We start from the raw sequence: 23,529 nt of genomic DNA, 5'->3' as shown, positions 1-23,529 counted from the left end.
GGATGTACCATGTGGAGGCCGCGGCGGGGAGGGGAGGGCGGCAGCGAAGCGCGGTCATTCAGGCTGATTTCTCAGTAGAGAAGGACTCCGCCGTCCTGCAGACGTGAGTGGAGTGTGCCGTGGTTCATGTCCCGGTGCGCCCTGTTCTTAATCAGCGGGGTAAGTGGGCTTGCACGGTCTCTTCATGATGCGAAATCCCCCGAGGTTCTTCCACTTGTTAAAATGGACCTTGTTATCATTAGAAATAGTTAAAGGTGGTTGGATTTAAACAGCTTTCAAGAGAGAATTTGTACAGTAGAAAAAGAAAAAAATCAAAATAATTTGAAAATCGATCATTTTGAAGTATTATGATAGCAAAGAAGCGAACATTTGGAAATTAAGCTACCGAGTGCCTGCGTTCTGATGGGAGGCAGATGATCCTATTGATTTCGTAACAGAAATGGTGTTTCTTGTATTTACCCAGAACTGAGGCTGAAATAGTGATGCCAGTGAGGCCGTGTGCCCTGCACAGCACAGCAGCGCCCATACACACCACCCAAAGCCTTAGGGCTCTTGATGGCAAATGTCTTCACCTCTCTGAAGGCACTTCTGTCCAGCCTGGAGAAGGCTCCAGGGACACCTTATTGTGCCTTTCAGTGCTTAAAAGGAGCCTATAAGAAAGATGGGACAGACTTTTTAGCAGGGCATGTTATGACAGGACAAGGGGTAACGGTTTTAAACTAAAAGAGGGGAGATTCAGGCCAGACATGAGGAGGAAATTGGTGAAACACTGGCCCAGGTTGCCCAGAGAGGTGGTAGATGCCCCATCCCTGGAGACGTCCCAGGCCAGGCTGGACGGGGCTCTGAGCAACCTGATCTAGTTGAAGATGTCCCTGCTCATGGCAGGGGCTTGGACTAGATGACCTTTGAAGGTCCCTTCCAACCCAAACTGTTGTATGATTCTATGATTCTACTCTTTTTGAAAGCAGTACCCTGAAAAATTTCTTCAGGATCAAATTTGGATGAGAGGCAACACTGGTGTGATGATGGGAGGCTTGGCTTACATCAGTATATTTTCTTCCATATGATCACTGCACTTATTACAAAGAATAAAATTCACAGATGTAGTAATTGGATTTATAGTTTTTGCTGGAGGTGTTTCAAAAGTTAAATGAGTTATGATGATAAGAATCATCTTCCTCTCATTTTTCTCAGCTGTATCTATTTCTCTTCTAAACTTTGAGGAACAAATCAGCAGGGACACATAAATGATTTCTAGACTAGAAAGATTAGGATTTTTTTTAACTAACTCTGGGTCTGCACAATCACATCCTTCACAGAGTGATCACTCCCTTGATATTTGTGATCATGGTCTGGGCTAAATAGGCTAAATTATTGCAATAATGTTCTTTAAAAAAGTTACCCACAAGAGAACACAGTAGTGAGGTTTACTTGTATTAGTTCCTTGATTAACTGTAATTCTATTTTCTTTTTCTACTAACTTGGAGTGACTCTTCCCTTGAGATCTGACATTTTAATTAATATATTATTCACCTTCCACTTCTAAATCAAGAACAAGCTGTCTAGCATGGAAGGTATGGTTAGACCCAAATGGTGTTTTGACATAATGATATGCTAATGATATATTACTGTTGTCATTTAGTCTGTAGCAACAAACAGTTTATAGAATGATGATTTTAATGGTTGCAACTTGGTTTTGAAACTGTAAGGTGTAGTGAGAGAGGGCTGTGTCCACCTCAGCATTCCCAAGAAAGCAGATCAGTTGATGCTAGACTTCATTCAGGGCCATCTTCAGTGTCACAGCCTTGTAAGGAGCCAACAGGGAACATGAGGAATGTGAAAAAAAACATTTTAAAGTTTGAAATAAAAACTATATTGTGAGATGACTTCCTTTGAAAATAAGGAATCTATCTTCTTCAGTGTGCTCAAAAATTATAGAGTTGAAAGGAGGTTGATGGAAAATGGTCATTAACTACTGAGATTTCTTTTTCTATTTTATTTCTTTGAAAATTATTCACCAAATATTTGGCATTTCTTAAGAATAAAAACAAAACAAAAGTGAGGAAGAATGTACTTTCTATTAACTGAGAAAACAATGCCCAACTTCATAATGACCCAGCTACTCCACTCTTTGAGTTGCAGCAAGAGTATACAACAGGACCAGAATGATGAGCTGTGGAATATGATGTTCCACATGTGATAAAGTAATAATTGAAAAACTCATAGTAATTTATGCTATTGTTAAAGTCAGTGATTAGGAAGAGTTCGGCATCCACACTATTTATAAATAAATTTTGTATAAAAACAAATAGAAAGGGATTCTATTCATGGCTGGAGCCTTTCACGCTAGCATGCCTTGATGATTAATGACATTTTATTAGGTCATTCAAAGCGAGGAAAGAAAAGCGTGAAGGGAAATGTGTGATGCTTGTCTCTTTTTGTTGACTTTTCCTTTTTGTGTCTCTCAGAGAGCAACAATTCTTAAAGTACTGTCCTGCTCTGGAATTCTGGAAGTCAATAAAGGTCTGTACTGCTGAAGTGAGTCCTCTGCCTTTAACTTGAGAGCCGTTACTTCTTGCTGTTCCTACCGTCTTGTCTATGAACACTCTGGAAGTTGTAGCTTTGAACTGCGATGCACAGGTGGTGGTTTATTTTCAGATCCACATCTAGACCTGCCCTGTCAGGACTCAAAATTGCTCTACTGAGTCCTATCAGCATGACACCTCATTCAGTAGTCAGCCACATCTAGTGGCTAACACAGAACCACAGGATCATTTTGGTTGGAAAAGACCTTTAAGAGCATTGAGTCCAACCGTTAATGATCTTGATATCCAGCTGCTAGAAGGATGGTGCCTGATCTCAACGGAAAATGGTGGCTTTTGTCTGGAAAGCCTTTAATAACATTGCGCACAAATTAAAGTTCAATGCTAGCACGTCCACTCGTATGAAATTTTAGAGCCCCTATTACACACGAGAGAAGGTACAGGGAAACCTGCTGTCGGCAGCATGCAGATGTCGGTTTGAGCTCTGTAATTAAAAGAGGAGACATTAGATATATATCATTTACTAATAATGACTTTACTGACAGTGCTAGACCACTTCAATTCCACCCAGCGCTGCCCCTTGCTCGGGGCGTCTGCTCCGGGTTTCTTACTCCCCGCTCAGGGCTACAGGGGGCGGCGAGAAAAACACGGTCGGTTTTATAAGCAACAGCACGGATCTTCCATGAACGCGGGGCAGGGGCGGGCAGAGGGAGACATGCGAGGGCTACAGCGGGGGCAGTGCCCCGCAGCCCCCCTGCCCGGGCGCGCCTCGGCGGGGACCGCGCACAGTCCGGCACCTGGCGGGGGCTGGGCTCCCTACGCACAGGCTTACATAAGCGCCCCGCCTCTGCCCCGCGGGATGGGGTGCGGTGGGATCGGCCGGGCCGGCGCCGCCCGGCAGCGAGCGGCGCTCCCGCCACATCCGCGCTGCCCGCTGCCTCCCGCCTCACCGCGCACGCTGCCAGGGGGCTGGGGAGAGACGCGCCACCGCGCATGCGCAGCTCCCGCCGCGGACGCGCGCAGGGCTCTATATATAACAGGTCGGCGGGCGCGCGCCGGGCAGTTCCGCGCAGGCGCCTCCTGACAGGAATCGGCGCCTCCAAGAGCCTCCTCGGAGCCCCGTGCTCATCCGGGTCTCGCCGCACCGAGACGTGGGGGGGGCCGCGGTCTCCGCCCCCGGCGCCTCTCCTCTCCGCGGCCCACCGCCTCACGCCGGCCCGGCGGGTGGGACTTCTGCCGAGATCGCGGGCTCCCCCGGCCGCCAGCCGCCCCACCGCGGCAGCGGGGCCGGTCGCGGCCTTCGCTTCCCCTCCCCACGCCGCCTCCACCATCAGCGGGTAGTGAACACACTTCAGAAACGTGAGGGCCGGCGGTCACGTGGGGGAGGGACCGGCCAATCGGCGGCGTGGGGCGGGGCGAGGTGGCCGGCGGAGCCGCGGCGCAGAGTCACAGGGCGAGCGGCGAGGCGGCGGCTGGCCGGCACACGGCGAGAGCCGCCGGTACTGACGGCCGCTTCCCGCGGACAAGGAGGGGGCTCCACCGCCCCGGCGCGACCGCCGGATCCTGCTCTTCCTTTCTCCGTCTCCGCTCTCCCCGGCGCGGGGGCTCCGCGGGGTGATGCGTCCGCGCCGGGAGGCCGCCCCCGCCGTCTCCGCCGGGTCCTAGAGCCGCCCGAAGCGAGGCCCCGCGGACCCCGCGCCGCCCGGCCTCTTCTCCGCGCGGGGCGGCGGCGGCCGTTGCTCGCCCGGGCGCCCAGCGGCGGCGCCGCGTGATGAGCGGCTCCGCGGGCGGCGGCGGTTCCCGCTGAGCGCCCGCGCCCCCGGCCCGCCCCGGCGGCATGGGGGTGAACGCCGTGCACTGGTTCCGCAAGGGGCTGCGGCTCCACGACAACCCGGCGCTGCGGGAATGCATCCAGGGCGCCGACACGGTCCGCTGCGTCTACATCCTGGACCCCTGGTTCGCCGGCTCTTCCAACGTGGGCATCAACAGGTGGCGGTGAGTGCGGGGCGGCGGGGGCCCTAATCCCCGCGTTATGTATGCGGTCACGCTGCCTCCCCGCCACCCCCCCGCCTCTCGCCGCTCCATTGGGCCCTCGCCAGCGCCAGCTTCCCTCGCCCGCTCGCCTTCTCCGCGGCTCCGGTGTTATATATCCAGCCCCTGCGCCCGCCCGGGCTGCGGCTGCTGCGGCGGGGGAGGGAGGAGGGAGAAGCGGGGAAGCCTCTGTCGGAGTGCGGGCCCGGGCGGGGCGGGAGGACCGTGGTTTCCTGGGGAAGGGGGGAACCTTGTTCCCGCTCCCGAGGGCGGCGATTTGGTGTCCGAGTGCGCCCCTGGCTCCTTCCCGCGCTGGAGCTCAGAGCCGGGCTGCCAGCCCCAAGAGAAGCCCGCAGGGCTGGATTCAACCTCAGCCCCGCTGGGCAGCCAGAAACCCCGTGCCCACACAATGCGACAACATTCTGGAAAAAAACTGTTAGGCTGCTTGTTTGGTTCGAAAGTAAATTCTCTGAGTAGCTTTTCTGCTTGGAAGGGTATGTAGTGTCCCTTTCCAGAGCATGCAGATCCATTCCTACACCTTCAAGACAAGTGTAGTCCTACCTAATACAAAAATGGACTTTACTGTGGAGTTCTGACTGACACTTCCATGCTAAACGTGTGGCATAAGGTTAATGGTACATCTGTGCATACTTGTCTTTTAAGACTAGTTAAAACATCACTAGGGATCTGAAAGCTGTTACCCTTTTATAAAGGGTTGATAACGCAGTAGAGTTCTTGTGTCAGCTGACCATCCAGTGTCAGGAACTTGAAACGCTCGTGAGCTTTGCTGGCCCAGGCTACGATGCTGAAAAGAGTTGCCTAATTATGCAACAAGCACAATGAAACTTGGCTTAAGGCCATGTCATAGAAGAATGACAAAGTTGAGATACTTTGGCTTTCAGTACAGTTAATCTCTCTTCAGAGATTATTTCTTTCAGATTTAATAATTTCTACCCCATCTTATTAAATATTAGCGAGGTAATTTACCTTTGGAGGTTTGTTTTGCTGTGGTGTTTGTTTCAAATTTTGAGAAGTTTTCCTTAGGGTCCTGTTTGTGGTTTTCAGAAAATAGGAATACTTAAAATGCTTTCTATGAACTTTGACTTGGTGGTTATTCCATTTTCACTACCAAAATTGTGTTCATACCACTTAAGAATAGTAATTGTTAGATATTTCCCTTATCTGAGGGATCTATGATGTGCGCTTCTTTTATAGAGGCTTTTCAAATTGTTCGTGTTGAAGGGGATGAGGTTTTTTTTAATTACAAATCCTGACTTTATAAAGAAAGATCAGAGGTATTAGTTTTGTGGATGAAGCATGAACAACTAAGTTTTAAAAGAATGTGGGGAACCGGTGCAGGTCTAAGTGTTAAATCATGTCTTAAGAATACTTCATAGGTTTCTAATTTGTTTTGCAATTAAAATGCTAAACTGTTTTTTGTTATTTTCTGTGGGCTAGTCAATGATAGACAAATGTGAACTTTGATTCTAGCAGAAGGAAGTTCATGTTTTCAGTGCTACTGCCCTGGTTCTTCAGTGATTATTTAATATGGTCGTTAGCTAATGCAGTCCTTGAGTACATTTGTGTGGGATATATTTGCTAGTTGGTTTACTTTAAAAAAGTTCTCAGTGTTCTAAAAGACAACTAGTCCCTGCACTGCATTTTGCTTTTGATGAAAACCATCTATTTTTTAGTTGCTCATTAGAGGTGCTGAGTATTTTTGACTGTGTGGGTTGGTTTGTTTATTTTATGAAGATGCACATTTTTATTTTAGTCCTTTTTTTTTTTTTTGTGCTTTTCCATATTTTCCACGTTTCCATGCCCCTCCCCGGGTAAATTACCACTTCCCTATCCAAAGCAGTTCAAACAATCCTGGGACTCAAATACGCTCAAGCCACATGCTGCACGTGGATTTGAGTAGGAAATCTCACTGTGTTTGTAGCCTGGTTTTTGACATCTTCAGATTTTTTTTCAAGTTTAAAAGTACAGTAACTTCGTAAAATAACTGGCTGCTATGGCTGCACGTTTATTACAGTGATCTCAATACATTTTTATTGAAATGAACAGTTACTAGTTTGGAATTAATCCCTTTTAGGTTGCAGTGTTTTTAACCATTTTTAACACAGTTAACTATTTTTAACCAGTGGTAACACACACATTCATAGTATGCTTACACAAGACTTATGATGCATTTTTTGGTTTTCCAGTCTCATTTGGCACTTGCAATTGATAATCAAGCATTTTATCTCCTTGATCACTTGATGACTGTAAGCAAGGTCCTTGCTTACATGCCTGTGTGTAGGGTGTTGAATTAGTCAAAAATATTTTATTTGAGATTAGGAGCAGAAGCCTTTTGGCATTTGGAACATGAGTCAAATATAATCTTCTGGTGTGAATTTACAGTGGTCCTTTCTTAGTTTGAATTGATTGACACTGAGAGTTTATGTTCCGGTTAGTTTATGGTCCTACAGCCCTGGGCAAAACTCTCATCTATCAGAGTTCAAAGTATGACTGACATAAGGGATATGAAGAAAAATGGTGCAAGAATATGAAAAAGCAGGAGGTTTAGTTTCTTGTTAAAAGTAATATTCTTCCTCTGCAGAATCAGCACTTATGATTCATTTTTAAAATTGCATTTTAAATCTGGCAAATAGTAGCCTTTGATACGTGGCTGCTTTCCGATTAGCTTTTCTCTTTAAGCAGTCATGTAACACTCATGAACTAATATTTTTGTGTAATTGCACTATTGAGCAAGTCTAATTACTAAGCAGTCACATGGTCTTACTGACCTCCTTTCTGCTGGCATTCAGCCTACCTGTTCTAAAATCATGAACGCTACATAACAAGTGCCAGGGCCTTCCTCAACTCACTTCATTTTTTTTCTGGTTCTGTTCTATTTTGTCTTATTGTTCTGTCCCTCAGGCTGTCACATAAATTAAGACGTGCTTCCATTGTGACATGCTTTTTCTATATAATGAGTTTTCTAGTGTTGCTCACAGATCAAGGCTTGCAAGAGAGAGGTTATTCAGTGCAGGAAAAGGTGGTGGGGAAATGGTAGAGGGAGATGCTAAATGGTAAATTGCTCTAACACTCAAGTTTTGTCAATTGCCCTTAAACTTTTGGCACCAGAATTAGCATGTATCTAATTGTGTCAACAGAGTAGACAAAGAATGTGACTAATGTACTCCAACACATAACCATTACCTACTTATGAAAAAATGTGTTTGTATGTGCTGACAGTCTTTTCCCTATTAAGGAGGATGGGATCTTATGTTTAGCAATATCACTTAGGGGAGGGTTTCACTTAGCCCTGGTTTTAGTGCAGAGTGGCAATTGATCACAATACCTGAAAAGAAATGCAAACATTCCCTTAGTTGCTGTATAGGAATTTACTTTGGCTAATAATTTACTTTTTTAGTTTATCTTTTTGAGTGTGCGTGTATGTTTTTGACATGCTAGTTAAAAGACTTGCAGCAAATGGTTTAAAAAGATGGATAGTCTAATCTTGCCAGTCCTTGTATTTATTTTTTTAATCATTCCTCAAGAGAAGAACTTCAACTTTTATTTTAAAAGTAATAAAATTTGTGTTGCTTATCTAGTAGATTTTGTGAGAATATTAGTGTGTTCGACATCCTGCAAAGGTAGCTGCTGTTATGGCAGATAGTCCTGTTGATTTAGGAGAAAGAAAATATGTGATTTTTTTTTTTTTTTTTGTAGCACTCCTACCTCAAAGCATACTAGAAATTAAAAACCCAAGCCAAAAAATAAAAAGGTTTAATTTCCAGGACAATCACTGCAATTCATAGAAATGGGACCTTGTTTTAGAAAACTTGGACATCCTTTTGTAGCATCTGTTAAATTTTGCTATTCTGTGCATCTGGTTTTGAAAATATGCTTTCAGTTTCAGGTTATGTAGGAAATGATTTGTGCTATAGAGACCTGTCTGTCGGATGTGGGATTGGTGAAGAAAGCTTGTCAATAGAATTATTCTAGGAGTGATTTCAGTTTTAAATTATATCATATCTGTAATTCAGGGAGGCAAAATCTGTGTATTAAACTTTGTTAATTTTGGTGATATTTTTGGTATGTAAAAAGAAGTGTGCCAGAATAATTGACTTCCCTGCTAAAACCATTCCTTTAACTTTGTCTTCATGATGTAGCACTTGGGATGAAAATCTATTTGCTTTATGAAATATTTAACATCAAGACAATCATCTAAAGTATAAATAGAGACAAGGCTCTTGGTTTTTTTTACATACAAAGCTACAGATACGTCAGGTTTGGGAGTAATATTAGTTTTGTGTGTATTCTGCAGATACTTTGGGATTTCTTTTACATGGTGGGTGGCCTGTGCTGAACTCTGCTGCTATAGCCAGGGCGTAACAGGTCTGCAAGGAACGTCAGTTCTCCTGTGCTGTGTTCTGGACATACCCGTCATGCCTTTTAATGAGCGCCTTCAACTCTAGCTCAGTGCGCACCTTGGAGCACTTTTGTCCAACCAGCCCACTCAACTGAGGGTGATTAATCTGTGAATTTCCAAATCTGTTACTGAAGAGTGTTAACTTGTTTTCAGAAGTCGCGTCTTCGGATGGGAGTTCTGTGGTACCTGGGGTTAGATTGGAGAAACCCTCCAGTGCCACACACCCAGGCTGCCCGCTTGTCCTCTTTCATAGAAAGCCCTGCCTGCCCCAGAAGTGCCCACAGTTCAGCAATTCCCTCTATAGTTCATGGTGTTATATGATCTAGTTCAGTGACTTCCAAAGTATGCCACTGAACCACACTGACGCATATCCTTGTGGTTTTAATCCTGCAGTGTTGATGAAAAGGCTGGTTCCGCCCTTTCATGATAGCACACAACCCTGTGATGAACCAGGTTAGATCATGCATCTGTCCAAAAGAGATTAGTTACCACTTTTGGCAGGATTAGCTCCGTGATAGATTGGGCCACAAAAAGGTCCCAGCAGCAGTAGTGAAGAGGCAAGAGTGGGGAGGGCAAGTACCATTTCTTTCAGTGGCAGTGGGGATTTGTTCCAGATTGAAATGGCCATATAACTGCGGCCTGCGTTGCTCATGTGTGTAGTAACCACTGGGTGTTTTTTGGAAGGTGATTATTGGTTTTTTTCTATGGCTTGCCGTGTACCGACACCCTTTGAAGTTATATTGTTGAAAATAAGTATCAGCCTTTCTACTGTGTTAGGGAAAAGGCCTGATCTATTTTTTTTGTTACACTGTCAGAATGTGAGAGAGCGCTCTGGCAGCTATTACACTGTGATTGTTTGCTTTTTTTGGTGAATTATCTTGTATCACCACATTCTGTAATGTAACTATTATTAAATTGGACGAGAAGTCTGTGCGAGTTGGTCTGGAGAGAGCAGGCGGTACTGCAAATCCACTTGTATACATAACGTTCAATAAGTTGTTTTTTCCAAGTAGTAGTTATTATAGGCCAGAAAAATTCCAGTGAGCGTTTATACAATTTGCTTTTTGACTGCAAGATTGATCTAATTCCTCAGGTTAAGGCGTTTTGAGGTTTTAGATACTTGGCTTTATATCACTGATCTCCAGGTTTGAGGTTATCAAGAGTATATCTGGGGAGAGTATTCTTAATGCGTGAGAGTAGGATGTGGACTTTGAGTATCAAGGGACAAATGTGGCCTTGGAACAACTCCATAGGATTATTTCGGTCTTCCCTCTCTTGGGACCAGAAATCTAGTTTCGTTTTATTTTATTTCAGCTAAGTATCAATAGATCACATTCTTTGAGTAGGGGAAGGTGATCTGTTTGCAACTTGTGGAGTTACCTCCTCTGGTCATAAAAGAGGAGGGTGATAACCCCCAACAAACACCAGCTGTGGTGAATGCAAAAGCAGCTATTTTTAGGCAATCAAGAATACAGATTTTTTTTTTTCCAACTGATCAGTGGCAGTGCCAATGAATTTTGCATCACTTATCCAACGCAAATTACTCTCTATATTTTCATCTTCTTTTGGCCATTTTAATGTAAAAAGTGTATTTTCCCTCAGTTTATGAAAATGTCATAATTCCTACCAATGGAAGCTACTCTTAAAACATATTTCACCATGCAAATATTGCAGTTAAAGCTGCTTATCATTGTACCACCTGAACTTTTTGGTTTCTGACAGTTTACCTACAGCAAAGAAGCCTTTATTTGCAAGGAAGGTGATTGTTTTCCATACCCTCTCCATGCCTGGCAGGTTTTCAGGTCAGTTACATAAACTGGGACAGGAGGAAGGTCCAGCTGCCAGTGAGATCACCCATTTTTTCAGTGTGGAAACACTGAAGTCTGTGACGTATTAATTTGTATATTGAAAGAAACTCTTCACTCTAGGGAATTTTGTGACCTTCTCATAGTGACCTAAAAAGGCAAAAGTCAGCTTAGTATGGCTTGCTTGTGTAAGTAGTATGGGAATGTGTGGTTTTGTGTTTTACAGGCTTAGTAATTTGCATATCACATTTTAGCAGGTTTAATAGCTGTGCCTTTGCTTGCTTCTAGGAAAGGAGTGGATTTGATCGTCAGGCTAAGAACTTTATGGTGTTTTGGTGCAATACATTTTAGCTACAATTTCAGAACTCCAATATAAATGTGGAGCAATGTTAGTTTATGTGCTTCTATATACTCCTGGCTTTCAAGTTCTTTGCAATCTAGGTCAACAGGTGAACTATAATTGCAATGTACTTTGAACCCCAAAGCCTCCAGATATTTTTCAGGTCACCGTTAAGCTTTTGCTTTCACTGCTGTGGAATTTTGTGTGTGTAAATGTTTCTTTATGCAGGAGTAAAAAGTTTAGTGGAGGTGAAGGATAGACCAGAAAGGACTGGGGAAAAGAGGTCAATATCGCCATGTTCTGGTTCAAGTGTATAAATGAAGACAGCTGTGGCTAAAGTCCACATGTATATCTATGCTTTTGGGACAGTTATGAATCTGAGAGCATACCAATTACTAATGGAGCTTTGTTAGCATTAGTTTAGACAGTAGCTGAGCTGCAGTGAACAGAACTTCCTGAAGTATGCATTTTTTCTTAAATTCTGTACTTTTTTTAAAAAAATTGCATTAGTATTTGAAAGGCCTGGAAGTCTATATTGGTAAACCTGGGTAGGATATAAGAATTTGATAATACTCAGGGTTTCAGAAGTAAATTCAGGTGTCATAATCTCTTTGAAAGTGCTAATGCAACAAGCTCCTAGGAGTAGGACGGAACCTGTCTGGATTATCAGAGGCAGAAGGAATTTCTTCTAGTTGAACATTGGTCAGGATGTGTCCTGCAAGACTAATTTCTGTGGTGACAATCATGTGATATCATGTACACCTGAGGTTTTTGTGTTACACGTTGCTTCATTCTGCAGCTAAACTAGAGAAGTTTTTTGGGTTTGATTCGAAACTTACTTTATGTCAGTGTCTCTTGATTTGTAGGAAAGCATTTCCTTTCCTGTTCAGTTACATGTATTCCTTTTTTTAAACACCTGTTAGTATGTTTGTGACTCTTGCACAGGTGTGAAAAGCAAAGGCTGTGAAATTCTTGCAGTATAAGTTTGATTCCTCACAGAACACAAAACCCTATCCTTTCAAAATGAAAACCAGGAATGTTGAAAAAAAATCTGTTTAAGCTCAAATGGGGAAATTGTGAAGTATGAATACATGTTATTATTGACTCTTCGGTGATGGAGAGGAAATATTTACAGCACAGGCTACTTAGGAACAACTCCTGTAAGGAAAACATGGATTTTTTTTTTTTGATCTGTTATCTATTTGAAGTGTGGAATCCATGACCTAGGAAATACTTTACTTTTTATAGTAAGGAACCTGTGGAGTTCAGCACTTCCAGATTTTTCTCTTCTTAATACAAATATTCTACTTGCCTTGTAGGTAAAGGGTTAAACTGTGCTGTAATTTAGAGAGAGGAAAAATAATTATTGAAATAACAGAAATATGAGGGCAACTTTCATCAGAAAGATGAGTAAATAAATAGGTAACTGTCATGTAGGTTGCTTGTTACTTTGTGCCTTATATAGTTTGTGAAAAATTATCATGGTTATAAGGGTTATAATTTTGCTATGCAGTAAAGATATAGAAACACCGTGGCAAGCTTTATCTCAGTTTTGTAATCTGTGCATTTCTGGAGTACTGGAGAAGTGTACAGAGAATTGTGAGACTCTATTTTATAGAGCAATTGGCATTAAAAATAGTTAATTATTTGATTTCCAATACATTGGATTAATTGAAGAATGCAGTAATTTTTTTCTTTCCTGTATTCTTTTGTGAGTATTCAGAGTTGAAATTTTCTGCCTGTAAATTCTGTGGCATCAAGTAGTGGGGTTTTTTTAAAATTTTTCTTCTAGTCTTCATATTTCACATTATTGAAAATAAACTTTTTTTTTTCTCCTAGGAGCCTTAATTTTTTTTTTAAAAGGAGAGAACAATACAGCTTTTAGCATGGATTGCCTACTATTGTTTTCCTTATTCCTCTCTCATGGGAGAGACATGACTCTACATCTGTAACACTGAGATATGCATTTAAAATAAAACATTCTACAGAGTAATTTTTGCCATGCAGGTTTCAGAAGGGTCTTTGGGGAGAAGGTTACATTTTGGTTTTGGTCTTTGTTTTCGTAAGTCTTGCTAGTTGTGAACTCTGGAAGTTGAAACTATCCAAGTCTTAATGAGGGTGATCAAGCAAAGGATGTCATCTGAATTATTTGTTTTATATGGCTTGCCTTGGGATAATTCCTGTGACTATCCATCATTATTTTTCAGTAGATGGCAGGCTTAATAAGATCTAGTTTACTGTGCTTTATGTTTGTTTCTTTTTAGACAATATAACTGTTTGCTGTTGACTGCTATTGTGTAGTATTTCCCAAATCACGTAAATGCTTTTTAAAATTACTTTTTATGAGTGACTCTTTCATTTCCTTTTCTCCAGCATACTCTTTAACTGGTATGACCTGGAAACATCTAATGTGTACTTTCATCAGGTTATGACAAAGGAAAAAGTTTTAAATTGCTGTGATATTGATAGTTCAGTTTTCATTGTGGTATATTTTCTCCTTTTATTTCAAGGATTTCATAATCTGAGGAGGCCTGTGTAAAGATTAGTACTGATCACACAGTCCTGGTGTTTTTCAGTGAGCAGTTTTTTATTTGATTGACATTTCCTTTCTGTAAGCTAGTTGCCAATAAATTTACTGGTGAGAAGTACTGTATTTCAGCAGTAGTGTGTTTTTTCCAAACCATGAAGAAAATCATGGTTCGTGGGGATAACATGGATCTTCCTCTTTTTACATTTTAGATTTTGGCTTCCTGCTTTCTTTCAAATGTAACTCTACCAACATCTTTTTCAGTGCCAACTCTGAGACTGTATTAGTTTGCCAAAGTTCTTCGATGTTGCCTTTACTGATTGTTTTGCTCCTGCTCTTTACTACTTCCTAAGAGACAGTGCAGCTGAGCTTGTGTTTTTGGCACTGGAGGTCACGCTTTCAAACTGCAAAGTGTTACTAATGATCAGATGTTGCTCTTGCAGCAGCAGCTTTTCTGATATTTTTTTTTCATAATTCTATGATATTTTTTTCTTCTACTATTCTGTCTTCCAGAATCCTTCCTTTGCAACTGCTGCCGTATGTCTCGTCGAGCACAATGGTAAAGTAAAAATAATGTTTAGGTGGTATTTTTTGCTGTTTTGTTTGAAGAGTGTGAGATTTGCCGGCATAATTATCTCATTACGTATGATTTGTTCTGAACTAAAAGGGTGGGGAAATTTCAAAAACTTTTCCACTCACCATACCATGTTGTCATCAATTCCAGTATTTTTCCTGCTGAACTTAGAGGTTTTAAGAAGTCTTAAGGTAAAGTAAGCTTTGTAGAGCTTTGTGTGCGCTTTGTTTTTCTGCTTTCGTAGTACGAGCTGTATCTGTCAGAATCTTTCTGTTAACCAAAGTTTTAATTAGGATGTACTATATGGTAATGCATAGCTTGCCTTTTGTTGGAATGAGTTGTCTTTTGCTTGGAAGTGTTGGTCTCGTGTGCTTGCCTCTTAAATTTTATCTCAAATGAAAGCTTTTGAATTTAGGGTTTGTAAAAACTGATTGGGAAAAAAAAAAAAAAAACCCTGTACGCAAGTTAGTGTGATTAATGTTTGAAGCCTTGTAGGCTTATTTCTACAGAGATAAGTTTTCTTCATGAGATTAAGATATAGTTCAATGAAAAGTTGCACTAGTAATCTTTTTTCCTTTGTCATCAGGTTAATGGTCATTAACAGCAAGAGCAAACAGGAAATCAAGTAATTGCAATGTTACTTCCTGGATTTGCGTGGTACCTTTGTGCAGCTCCACTGTCCATGCAGGGTTAAATAGGATTTAAAAACGTGTTAGCTTTACCTGTCATTCAGGCGGGTTCTTCTTTTGTGCAGATTTAACGTTATTTAGACCTGTAACAAAGGATTACGCCTGCTAGCTTGTGCTTGGACGCAGTGCTCAAGCAGCTTGTTTGTGCTGACGCTTGCTGCCAGCTGTTGACTCTGGCAGGGGACACGATGTTCACAAACTGCTGTTCACTCTGACACCTTCCCCTTCTATTTTTTATCAGTTCTGCCAGTTTTGAACATTGGCTTGGTACTTTTTGAACTCGGAGCACATACTGCGTTTCACTTAACCTTTAGCAGCCGACACTTTGAAATACGACACAGAGGAGCCGACCCGACCTGCTGCTTGTACCTTCTTGAAGCTTTTCTCTGTCTGGGTTAGGAGTAAAGTTGGGCCACGGTACGGGAATCCTCTCAGAGTTGCTCTGAAGGGAAGGAGGAACTGGGCTCCTACTACAAGGGTTACGTATTACTGGAAAAGTAGGTCATTGTGGCAGGGAGTAGTCCAAACAGCGCCTGGTTGCTGCAGCAACGACCTACTTTAGGAAACTATTTTTGTTGATTCGTATTGAAATGTTCTTCTTCCAAATGGTATAAGGAAATGATCAGGTTATGAGACGTGTAGTAATGAAAGCTGCAGACTTTGTAGACTCCCTCTGCCCCCTCCCCGCCCCCCCCCCCCCCCCCCCCCCCTTTTTTTTTTTCCCACTTGGGTCTTGCCTGTTGATGTTGGACTACGGGGATTAAAGCAGATAAAGTCTGATTTTCTTCAGTTTGACCTCTAGTGGGGGACATATCTTCTTGTTTGAAGGTTCTGCACAGCAATAATACTTCGCAACGGTGATTAAGTTTCTGGAGTTCAGAGCGTACAAATGCTCCCCTGTAGTTTTTGTCTATAGAAATAACTTTGGAGTTTAAAAAAAAATCATCTTTTTAGGATTATCTCTTTTTCTGAAATGCTAATGGTTTGTCTTGATATTCAGCTGCTCTTATTTTAACCACTTTATCTCCAACAGAGTTTACCTGCTTTCAGGAAGGTGGGTTTGGTGTATGTATCCTCCCTGCCCTGCTCCTTAAATTGGCAGTGTTCCTGTCTGCATCTTCTGTGTTGCTGTTAATTCTGATCCTGGCACAAGCAGACTGGAAAAAAATACAGTGAACCTGTGTAGCATGATGTCATCCAGTTTTCTATCTGTATTCTTTCAACAGTCAAAGTAATAAAAGAATCTGTGATTGATGTTCAGGAGGTGAATTTTGGTAATTCATCCCCATATTCTGAAAGGAATGGGTAGATGGGGAAAGCAAGGAAAATATTAAAATACAGTTGTTCTAATAAAGGTTTCATTCTTCCTAAAATAATTCTTCATCTAAACTACTATCACTTCTGCAGAAATGATTGAATATCACTTTTTAGTTGTCAGAATGTTCCGCTTCTCCTGAAAAGTTACGTAGTACAGTTGAATTTAGTTATTTTGAGTGAGGTACTTTCTGTTGGTCCTGACCTTTGGTATTGCAGTGAACTGCTGCAGTTGTGGCAGATGAAGAGAGCATGTTCATCTCAAGGTTATTTGCATTTTTTCATCTATTACATCTTGAGCTGTATTTCAGTTTTGTTTACCAGGGCTTACGTTACTGAGCTCCGTGCATCTCTTTCGTCAGCTCTACGCTTCAAGGTGGAAGGGCTCTGCAGCCTGAAGTGAACCATTACCTCCATTAATCTGCTTGTCTACTAAAAAAGTTTAGGACAAAGTGGAATTTTGCTGGACTTATGCAGCTTAATAAAAAGAACTGTGTTTCAGGTGGTGTTGTTTTTAATATTTATTCTTTCAACATGATTATTACTCAAAAACCTGAACACAACTTGTTCAGGATTACCTTGTATTCTGATATAAATGACTAATTTTAGTTTGGAAAGACTAGTTCAGAATATTTTGGCCCTCTTGGTTCATAAGAGTAGCAATGGGAACTTAGGATAATGCTGAATGTCTTACCGCTGTAAGGCAAGCACCATGGAGAATGGAATCCCGTCAGTTTCAATTAAGATTTTCAGGAATAGCTTCAGGTTTTTTTCTATTTTCCAAACTTTCTACCAATTTCTGTACTTGCTAGTACATTTCAGCTCTATCCTTAATTCTCTTTTTTTAAATAGATTTTTCAATATGAGAAGCTAGAGACAATGGAATGAATACCTTAAGGACTTGCAATTTATACAGTGTAGTTGAGAAACCCGTTCATTTTACCTAGTGTTTCATTTCTGGGAAACTTAAAACTATGCAAAATTTTATTAGCAGTAATTATAACCTTGAGAAGGTCGCTTTAATGTAAGGAAATTTAAAGGGTTTTATTAAAGTAAATGAGGGGCAGTATGAAACTTATCCTTCAGAATCAGATTGCAAGACCGTACCTTCTTATAGTTCTCTTATCCTGCTTGCTCTTTTGAAATGAGCCATAGCTGCTTTCTCATGGACAGCTTAGGTTGTTGAAAATAATGTGGCTGAACTATTTTATTCAGAGGCAGGAAGAGAAAAGAGGCCAGCTCTGGTTTAATTAAATCAAGCCTTATGAGCAACTAATTTAAATAAGAGAACTTGGGTGCATGAGAATAAAGAGTTTAAAATTTATTTAAATATGAGCATGTCTGTACTCTCAAGTAACTTAGTTTTGTAATTTGCTTCTAGGTCCTATTTCCCCAGCTGTCCCCACTGCAAATAGATTTGTTTGTTCTTGGGTTCCCCTTTATGGATCCAACTAGTTTATCTCTGGAAGGAGGAGGCATAAGGAATTGAAGTCAAATAATAAGGGCTTTGATTTATCAGACTGGAATTAGAGGATTAGAGAAAAATAAACATAGAATATATACATTAAAGAATGGAAGACGCTGGGGGGAGAGAGATTTAAGAAGCTGTAAGCCTGTTAGTGTCGTATCCTCCGAAGTCTGACCTTTGTAAGAAGCAAGTAATTTGAGATGTTTGTTGCTAGTTATATGGGAATAGTTTAGATGAATAATAGGTGCCCTTTGAATGTGAAGTTAAGATCTAGATCTTTACAGAAGCTAAATATGGTATTTGCTGTGACGTACAGTTGACAAAATAGGAGCCAAATACAGGTGGCTGTTAGGGAGATTATTAATGTCTTTTGAATAGGACAGAAACTTTGTTTCCTTCCTTTTGGGAATGCTAACCTTGAAAAGGTAGCTCAGTTGGAAAGAAATTAATGAGGAATAATGTGTAAGGAAATGCTAGCTATGTGTCCAGTGTAAGCTAGGTTAGATTGAAATGATTTTGTTGTTTTTAATAGAGCAGTGGTGCTTGCTGTAGTTGGGATTCTAGCCCCACTGCACATGCAAGATGGTCTTTACTACTTAGCTTCAAAGAAGATGCACCCAAAAGGACTCAGCTTGGAGAGATTACATTTTGAATGTTGCTTTCTTTCAATTATTGTTCAAAACCCTTTCTTTCATGCTTTTTCAGAGAGTTGAATTTGGTTTTTAAGAACCTGTTACAGCAATTATTTCAGCTCTAGATGGGCTTGGGCACATCCTGCCTTCTTCCTCTGTCACAGCTCTGTTCTGGCTTGAAGATATTGAGAGTAGTAAACGTTAGAGGAAAAAAGCCCAGTGACGTACTTCATGGTCTGCATTTGGTTTTGCATGTGGATCAGCTCTTACTAAGTTATAAAAGATGCTAAAGTCCTGAATTGCACTCTAAAGGAGCTAGTTTTTCCTCCGCTGACTATAGAGCAATCCTGCAGGAGATGACTTAGCTCCCACAGCCGCTTCACTGAAGTATCTAGAGTTGAATAATGTGAACTTTTTCCTGCTCTTGTGTATAAGCTTAAAATAAATTGATTACTGTATACCTTTTTAGGATGTGGAAGTTGTATGTGGTATTTGCTGAAACAATGTAATATAATACATTGACCCCTGTGACCTTGATTTGGTAATAGGAAAATATTACTGTGGCTTGCTGCCAAAGGATGCTGTGGAGTGTACATAACACTTAAATCCTGTCTGAGCTTAATCTTCTTATAGTTTCATAAGAATATACTGCTCACACTAAGACACATCGGTTGGCAAACAGGAAATATACTGATAAAGTATTAAATATTTTTGTATAGCTATATAAATGAGATACTTCTCAGTGTCTTTTATTCCAGTATTAGATGAAATCCATCATATGTTTCCTGTAGAAGCTAGTATGAGGAATGTATTTACCTAAATGATACTGGACTTCCATAATGACCTAACTGAACATATGGCAAACTAGCAGATATGTGTGAAAGAAAGGCGCTCTCTCTACCTTTTTGCAGGAAGAGAGAGAAATGTTGCATAATTTATTAATACAATCAGGGTCTAATGCTGTAAACTATAATAATTCAAATTTTAAAATGTGGTTGATGATATACAGTATGTAATATTGTTTCTTTTCATTAAATCCAGCTCCACTAAACCCTGAAAGATGGGGGAATATCTGATAGCATAATTGAAAGAAAAATTGAATGGGAAAATCAAACTAGCAGATGTTAGGCTGCTTAAGATAATTCTGATAGACAAAGTCTGGGTGGTGATCAAATATCCATAAGGACAGAGTCTCTTGTCTGACAGAGTTTTCCTTTCACTGGGGAGATTGTAATCAATGGCTTGGCATGAGGACTAGTGAGTAGATAAAAAGTATTTTAAAAGATTGGTTAAACAGAAGTTTGAATGGATTGCTGGAAGTTAACCGGTCATAGGTAAAAATGTTAAACTTAGGAATGAAACAAGTTTCAGCACTGTTCTTTTTCACTCAACTTTTTAAACTTCCTCCTCGGAATGAGGAAACCTGACTAGATTCCTTTCTTTTGTGTGGCACTGGCTGTGCAGTCTAACACTCCTGCCTTGCCTAACAGTTAAATTCAGAATCTGGATCAGTTCAGGAAAAAAACTGAAACTGAAGCTTCTTGACTCTTAGTGGCTTAGTGCCACCATTTTCAGATGTGAGTGACACCTAGAAGAGAAGTCATTGCATTTTAAGCCCACTCAATTCCCAGCAACTGTCCTCATTTCATACTGGCAAGGGTGGTTCTATGTGATTATGGTTTCTGGGTGTTTATTACTCCTAAATATAACCCCAAACAAGACTTAATGGTAGCCTTAAACAATGTGTCTGTAAGTATCCTCCTTGCAAGTCTTCTCCCAAATAAGAATGCTACGTTTTTAACAAACTGCTCCTGACTTTTTCCCTGGAGAAAGTCTTTAGTCATGTTAATAATGCAGAACCAGGAAGGCTGCATGATGTAGCACTTAGTTTGGTTCATTTTGTTAATAGTTAACTGTATTAACAATTAGTTATTTAACTTTTTGAATTTCTGCCTTGATGGTATCGGTTTATTTCAGTTGCATCACAGCTGCAATTGTGATCTGTATTATGCGAACCAGCTTCTGGCAGTCACTCTTACGATGCAGAGGAGCAGAATGTTTAGTTTAAGTTTCAGACACCAAGTAGACTTTGCATGATTGGCAGCAGGGAAGATTGTGGAGTTTCTTGGAGTAAATGACTAAGATTTTATGTTTGTCTTTTAAAGAATGTGGTCTTCAGAAGTTTTCATGAAATTCTGAACGTCAACTTTAGATAACACTGAGAAAAATGTGTGTAATGCCTTTTAAGAATGTTGCATGAAGACAGGTGTGCTTTGCGTCGACATCTTCGCTGTGTTACAATAAACAGGTCTCTTCTGCCTCCCTCTATCACCTCAGTCATGCATGTAGCACACACAGTTTGCTACTGTGAAATTAATGGCAAACTTTTCCTTCCTCTGGTTTGTCCAAGGGAAGTTGAAGACCAGATGCGGAAACCTGGTCTGATGCTCTAATCTGATAAAAGATGTGTGCATCCTTTTTGTGTCTTTTCAATGAAGTCATGTGATGTAGTGTTTATGTTTATTCAAAGTGTCGAAGAAAGTGCTTTCCCATTGACTGTTGAGAGGAAAATGTTGGTTCAGATTGCAAATTCAGAAACAGGACCTGTTATTGTAGAGAGAGATTTAAGTAGCTCCTAATTGCCACACTTTAGTATGATGTATAATAGAGTTCAAGCCTAGTAGCTCTTATTTCATAGCTGCTATGAAGAAACTTTGCCTCGAGCTCATATACTGAAAAAAAAGATTACTTATGGGATGGAGATTTCATATTTGGTTTCAGTTCACAGACCAATTCACCATTTGTTTTCATTTGTGTAATACTGTGAAAGGAATGTTTGTGAGCATTTTGGTATATCTCTTCAGAGAGAAAGCTCAAATAATTTTGCCTTGTCTGTCCTAGAGTGTTGCTCTCAATTATATTTAAATGTCTGCACTGAGCAAAATGCTGGCATGTTCCTGTACTGTAGCAAGTGCCCTTGCATGGCATTAGAATAATTGAGAACTATTTTCACTTGCAAACAAGTGTTATCAGTCAAAATGATACCTTGGAAAACTAAAAGCTCTCCTCTTCCAGATCCTGTAGTAATGCATTCTGTATTGAATGTCAAGAATTATTATTTTATTTTTCTGTTAATATGCTTAATATGTGTGGGAGTGTGCATGTTGTGAATATGTTATCACTCCTCACTGACATATACGTGTATGTTATAGATTAAACATTAATTTGCTAGGACAGGAAATAAATGCAATGCATTGCAATGCCATGTCAAAATTGGAGAGTGCAGGTATTATAAGTTGTCCAAGGGAGCTGATACAATTAAACTATTTCCTTTCACATAGGCCTAGTCACACAGGCATCTGTTAACAGGTTAGATGAATGCAGAAGTTCTGAAAGGTAGAATTTTCCTTCCTTAAAGTCAGAGTCATTTGTATTATATGTGGCTAAACCTAAAGCTAGATGTTAATTAGCATGCATTTAACCACAGTAAAGATGCTGTGCTGCTTCTACAAGTTTTGAAGCTACTCATGAGAAAAAGGGGAGGTGAAAACTTTGGTTATGACAATTTGTTGATTCAGCTATTAAGTTTCTTGGGAGGGGTTGTATCTAAAAGCAGTGATTTAAGAAGATTAGTTTTTAATTGAGAAAGGCTCATTGTCAGGGAGGGGGGAGTTGGACTAGATGACCTGTAATGGTTCCTTCCAACCTAAACTATTCTATGATTCTGTAAATCTGTGTAAAGGCTTTTATGTTAGACTAATTTTATTAACACTTTAATGAAAAAACACCTTTAGATGTGGTGTAGCATAAATATAGTTGGTGAAACCAAAATAGCTGATTATTTGTGGCACACTTTGTTAAAATACATTCAGTCCAACGGAAAGATTCAAATATGCTTAATAAACTGCAGGCTTATTCTAAGTAGCCTCTTGTAAACTGAATCCATGTTCAGAAAGTCAAAAACGGTTTTCTTTTGCATTGCTGTTGCTATAGATATCGTAGGGTCGCTAGAGTTTAATTTGGTCTGGTTTTGAACAATGTGCTTTCAGTGAGTCTTGCAATTCAAGCTGTGGTTTGGCTGGTTTTCATTTGTTCCGGTTTTGTTCAGGCACGGGGAGTGTGCGTGTGTTTGTGTGTCCCCTGGCCACTCTTCTGCTCCCTTCTGGCATATATTTAACAATTTGAGTCTACACTATTATCTTTGTTAAATATATGAAAGAGTTTTATGGAGATTGAAATGCTGGAGTGTGGGAAGAGATAGTTAAGAGAGATAATAGAGGGGATTTGGGGAACGAACAAAATAGAGATTAAACGGTATTAAGGGCAAGTTTAGGGATCTTGGATATGAATTGGAGATTGGGTCAGTGTGTGTAATCTTCTTGAATAGGATTTTGTGCCAAGTCCAGACTAGAAGTTGTACATTATGGTCAGTCAGGTAGGAAGAAAAGAGACTGAGAAAACAGAGAGAACTGAGATGCCAATAGGAAAAAAACCTGACAATTTCCTGACAGACAAATTTTTACTTTGAATAGTTATGAGCATTTTATGTCACCAGCTTTTCTTCATACCCTTTCCCTATATTCTTTGATATAAAGTTAAAAACCCAACAAACAAATGAACAAACAAAGCAAAACAAACAAAACCCCAAACAAACACAAAAAACAGAAAAAAACCAAACCAAAATGAAAACAAAACCAACCAACCAAAAACCAAAACAAAACCAACAAACCAACCACACACACGCACACAGACACACAAAAAAACCCAAAAAACAAACCGCAAAACACAAAAGCAAACACCACAAAACCACCACAACAACAAAACCCTACCAAAGAAGAAAAAACCCAATATTTCCTGGACTGTTCCAAAAGCATCTGGGACAGTATTGCAGTTCATCTTCATAGTGATCTATGAAGTATAAGTGAGGGCACATGCTCTTTGAAAGCAACATTCAGGTGGATAGGATTAATGATCAGGTCTGTCATTCCAAGTTTAAAAAGCAAAAAAAAAAAGCTGTACTTTTCAGAGTCCAACTGGAAGCGCGTTTGACTTAGGAACGTGGGGCCCATGTCCTTTATGATAGAAGTGTATGTGATTCTCATCAGATTCTTAAAATTGCTTCTGTGTGGTTTTCTAACCGAGTATACAGAAGTTTCTTTTTAGATACAGCATATTCTACTTTATAG

At 40.6% G+C, this 23,529-nt stretch overlaps 2 protein-coding genes across 4 annotated transcripts in view; both read left to right on the top strand.

The window, feature by feature from the left end:
* The first annotated feature begins 2 nt into the window (after positions 1 to 2).
* Positions 3 to 4,315, top strand: LOC135987569 (collagen alpha-1(I) chain-like). The gene is made up of 3 exons (XM_065632600.1): positions 3 to 103; positions 2,469 to 2,538; positions 3,584 to 4,315. Exons 1-3 carry the CDS (start codon positions 3 to 5, stop codon positions 4,313 to 4,315), a joined length of 903 nt encoding a protein of 300 aa, XP_065488672.1.
* Positions 4,295 to 23,529, top strand: part of CRY1 (cryptochrome circadian regulator 1) — a 41,276-nt gene continuing 22,041 nt past the window's right edge. For all 3 annotated transcript variants that reach the window (XM_065643406.1, XM_065643324.1, XM_065643237.1), the window contains exon 1: positions 4,295 to 4,538. In XM_065643406.1, the coding sequence (XP_065499478.1) occupies positions 4,381 to 4,538 (158 nt within the window). In that variant the 5' untranslated portion in view covers positions 4,295 to 4,380. The remainder of the gene's footprint in view (positions 4,539 to 23,529) is intronic.

Source organism: Caloenas nicobarica, chromosome 1, assembly GCF_036013445.1.
Source record: "Caloenas nicobarica isolate bCalNic1 chromosome 1, bCalNic1.hap1, whole genome shotgun sequence".
Classification (NCBI taxonomy): domain Eukaryota; kingdom Metazoa; phylum Chordata; class Aves; order Columbiformes; family Columbidae; genus Caloenas; species Caloenas nicobarica.
This window is presented reverse-complemented; position numbering and strand designations above follow the sequence as displayed.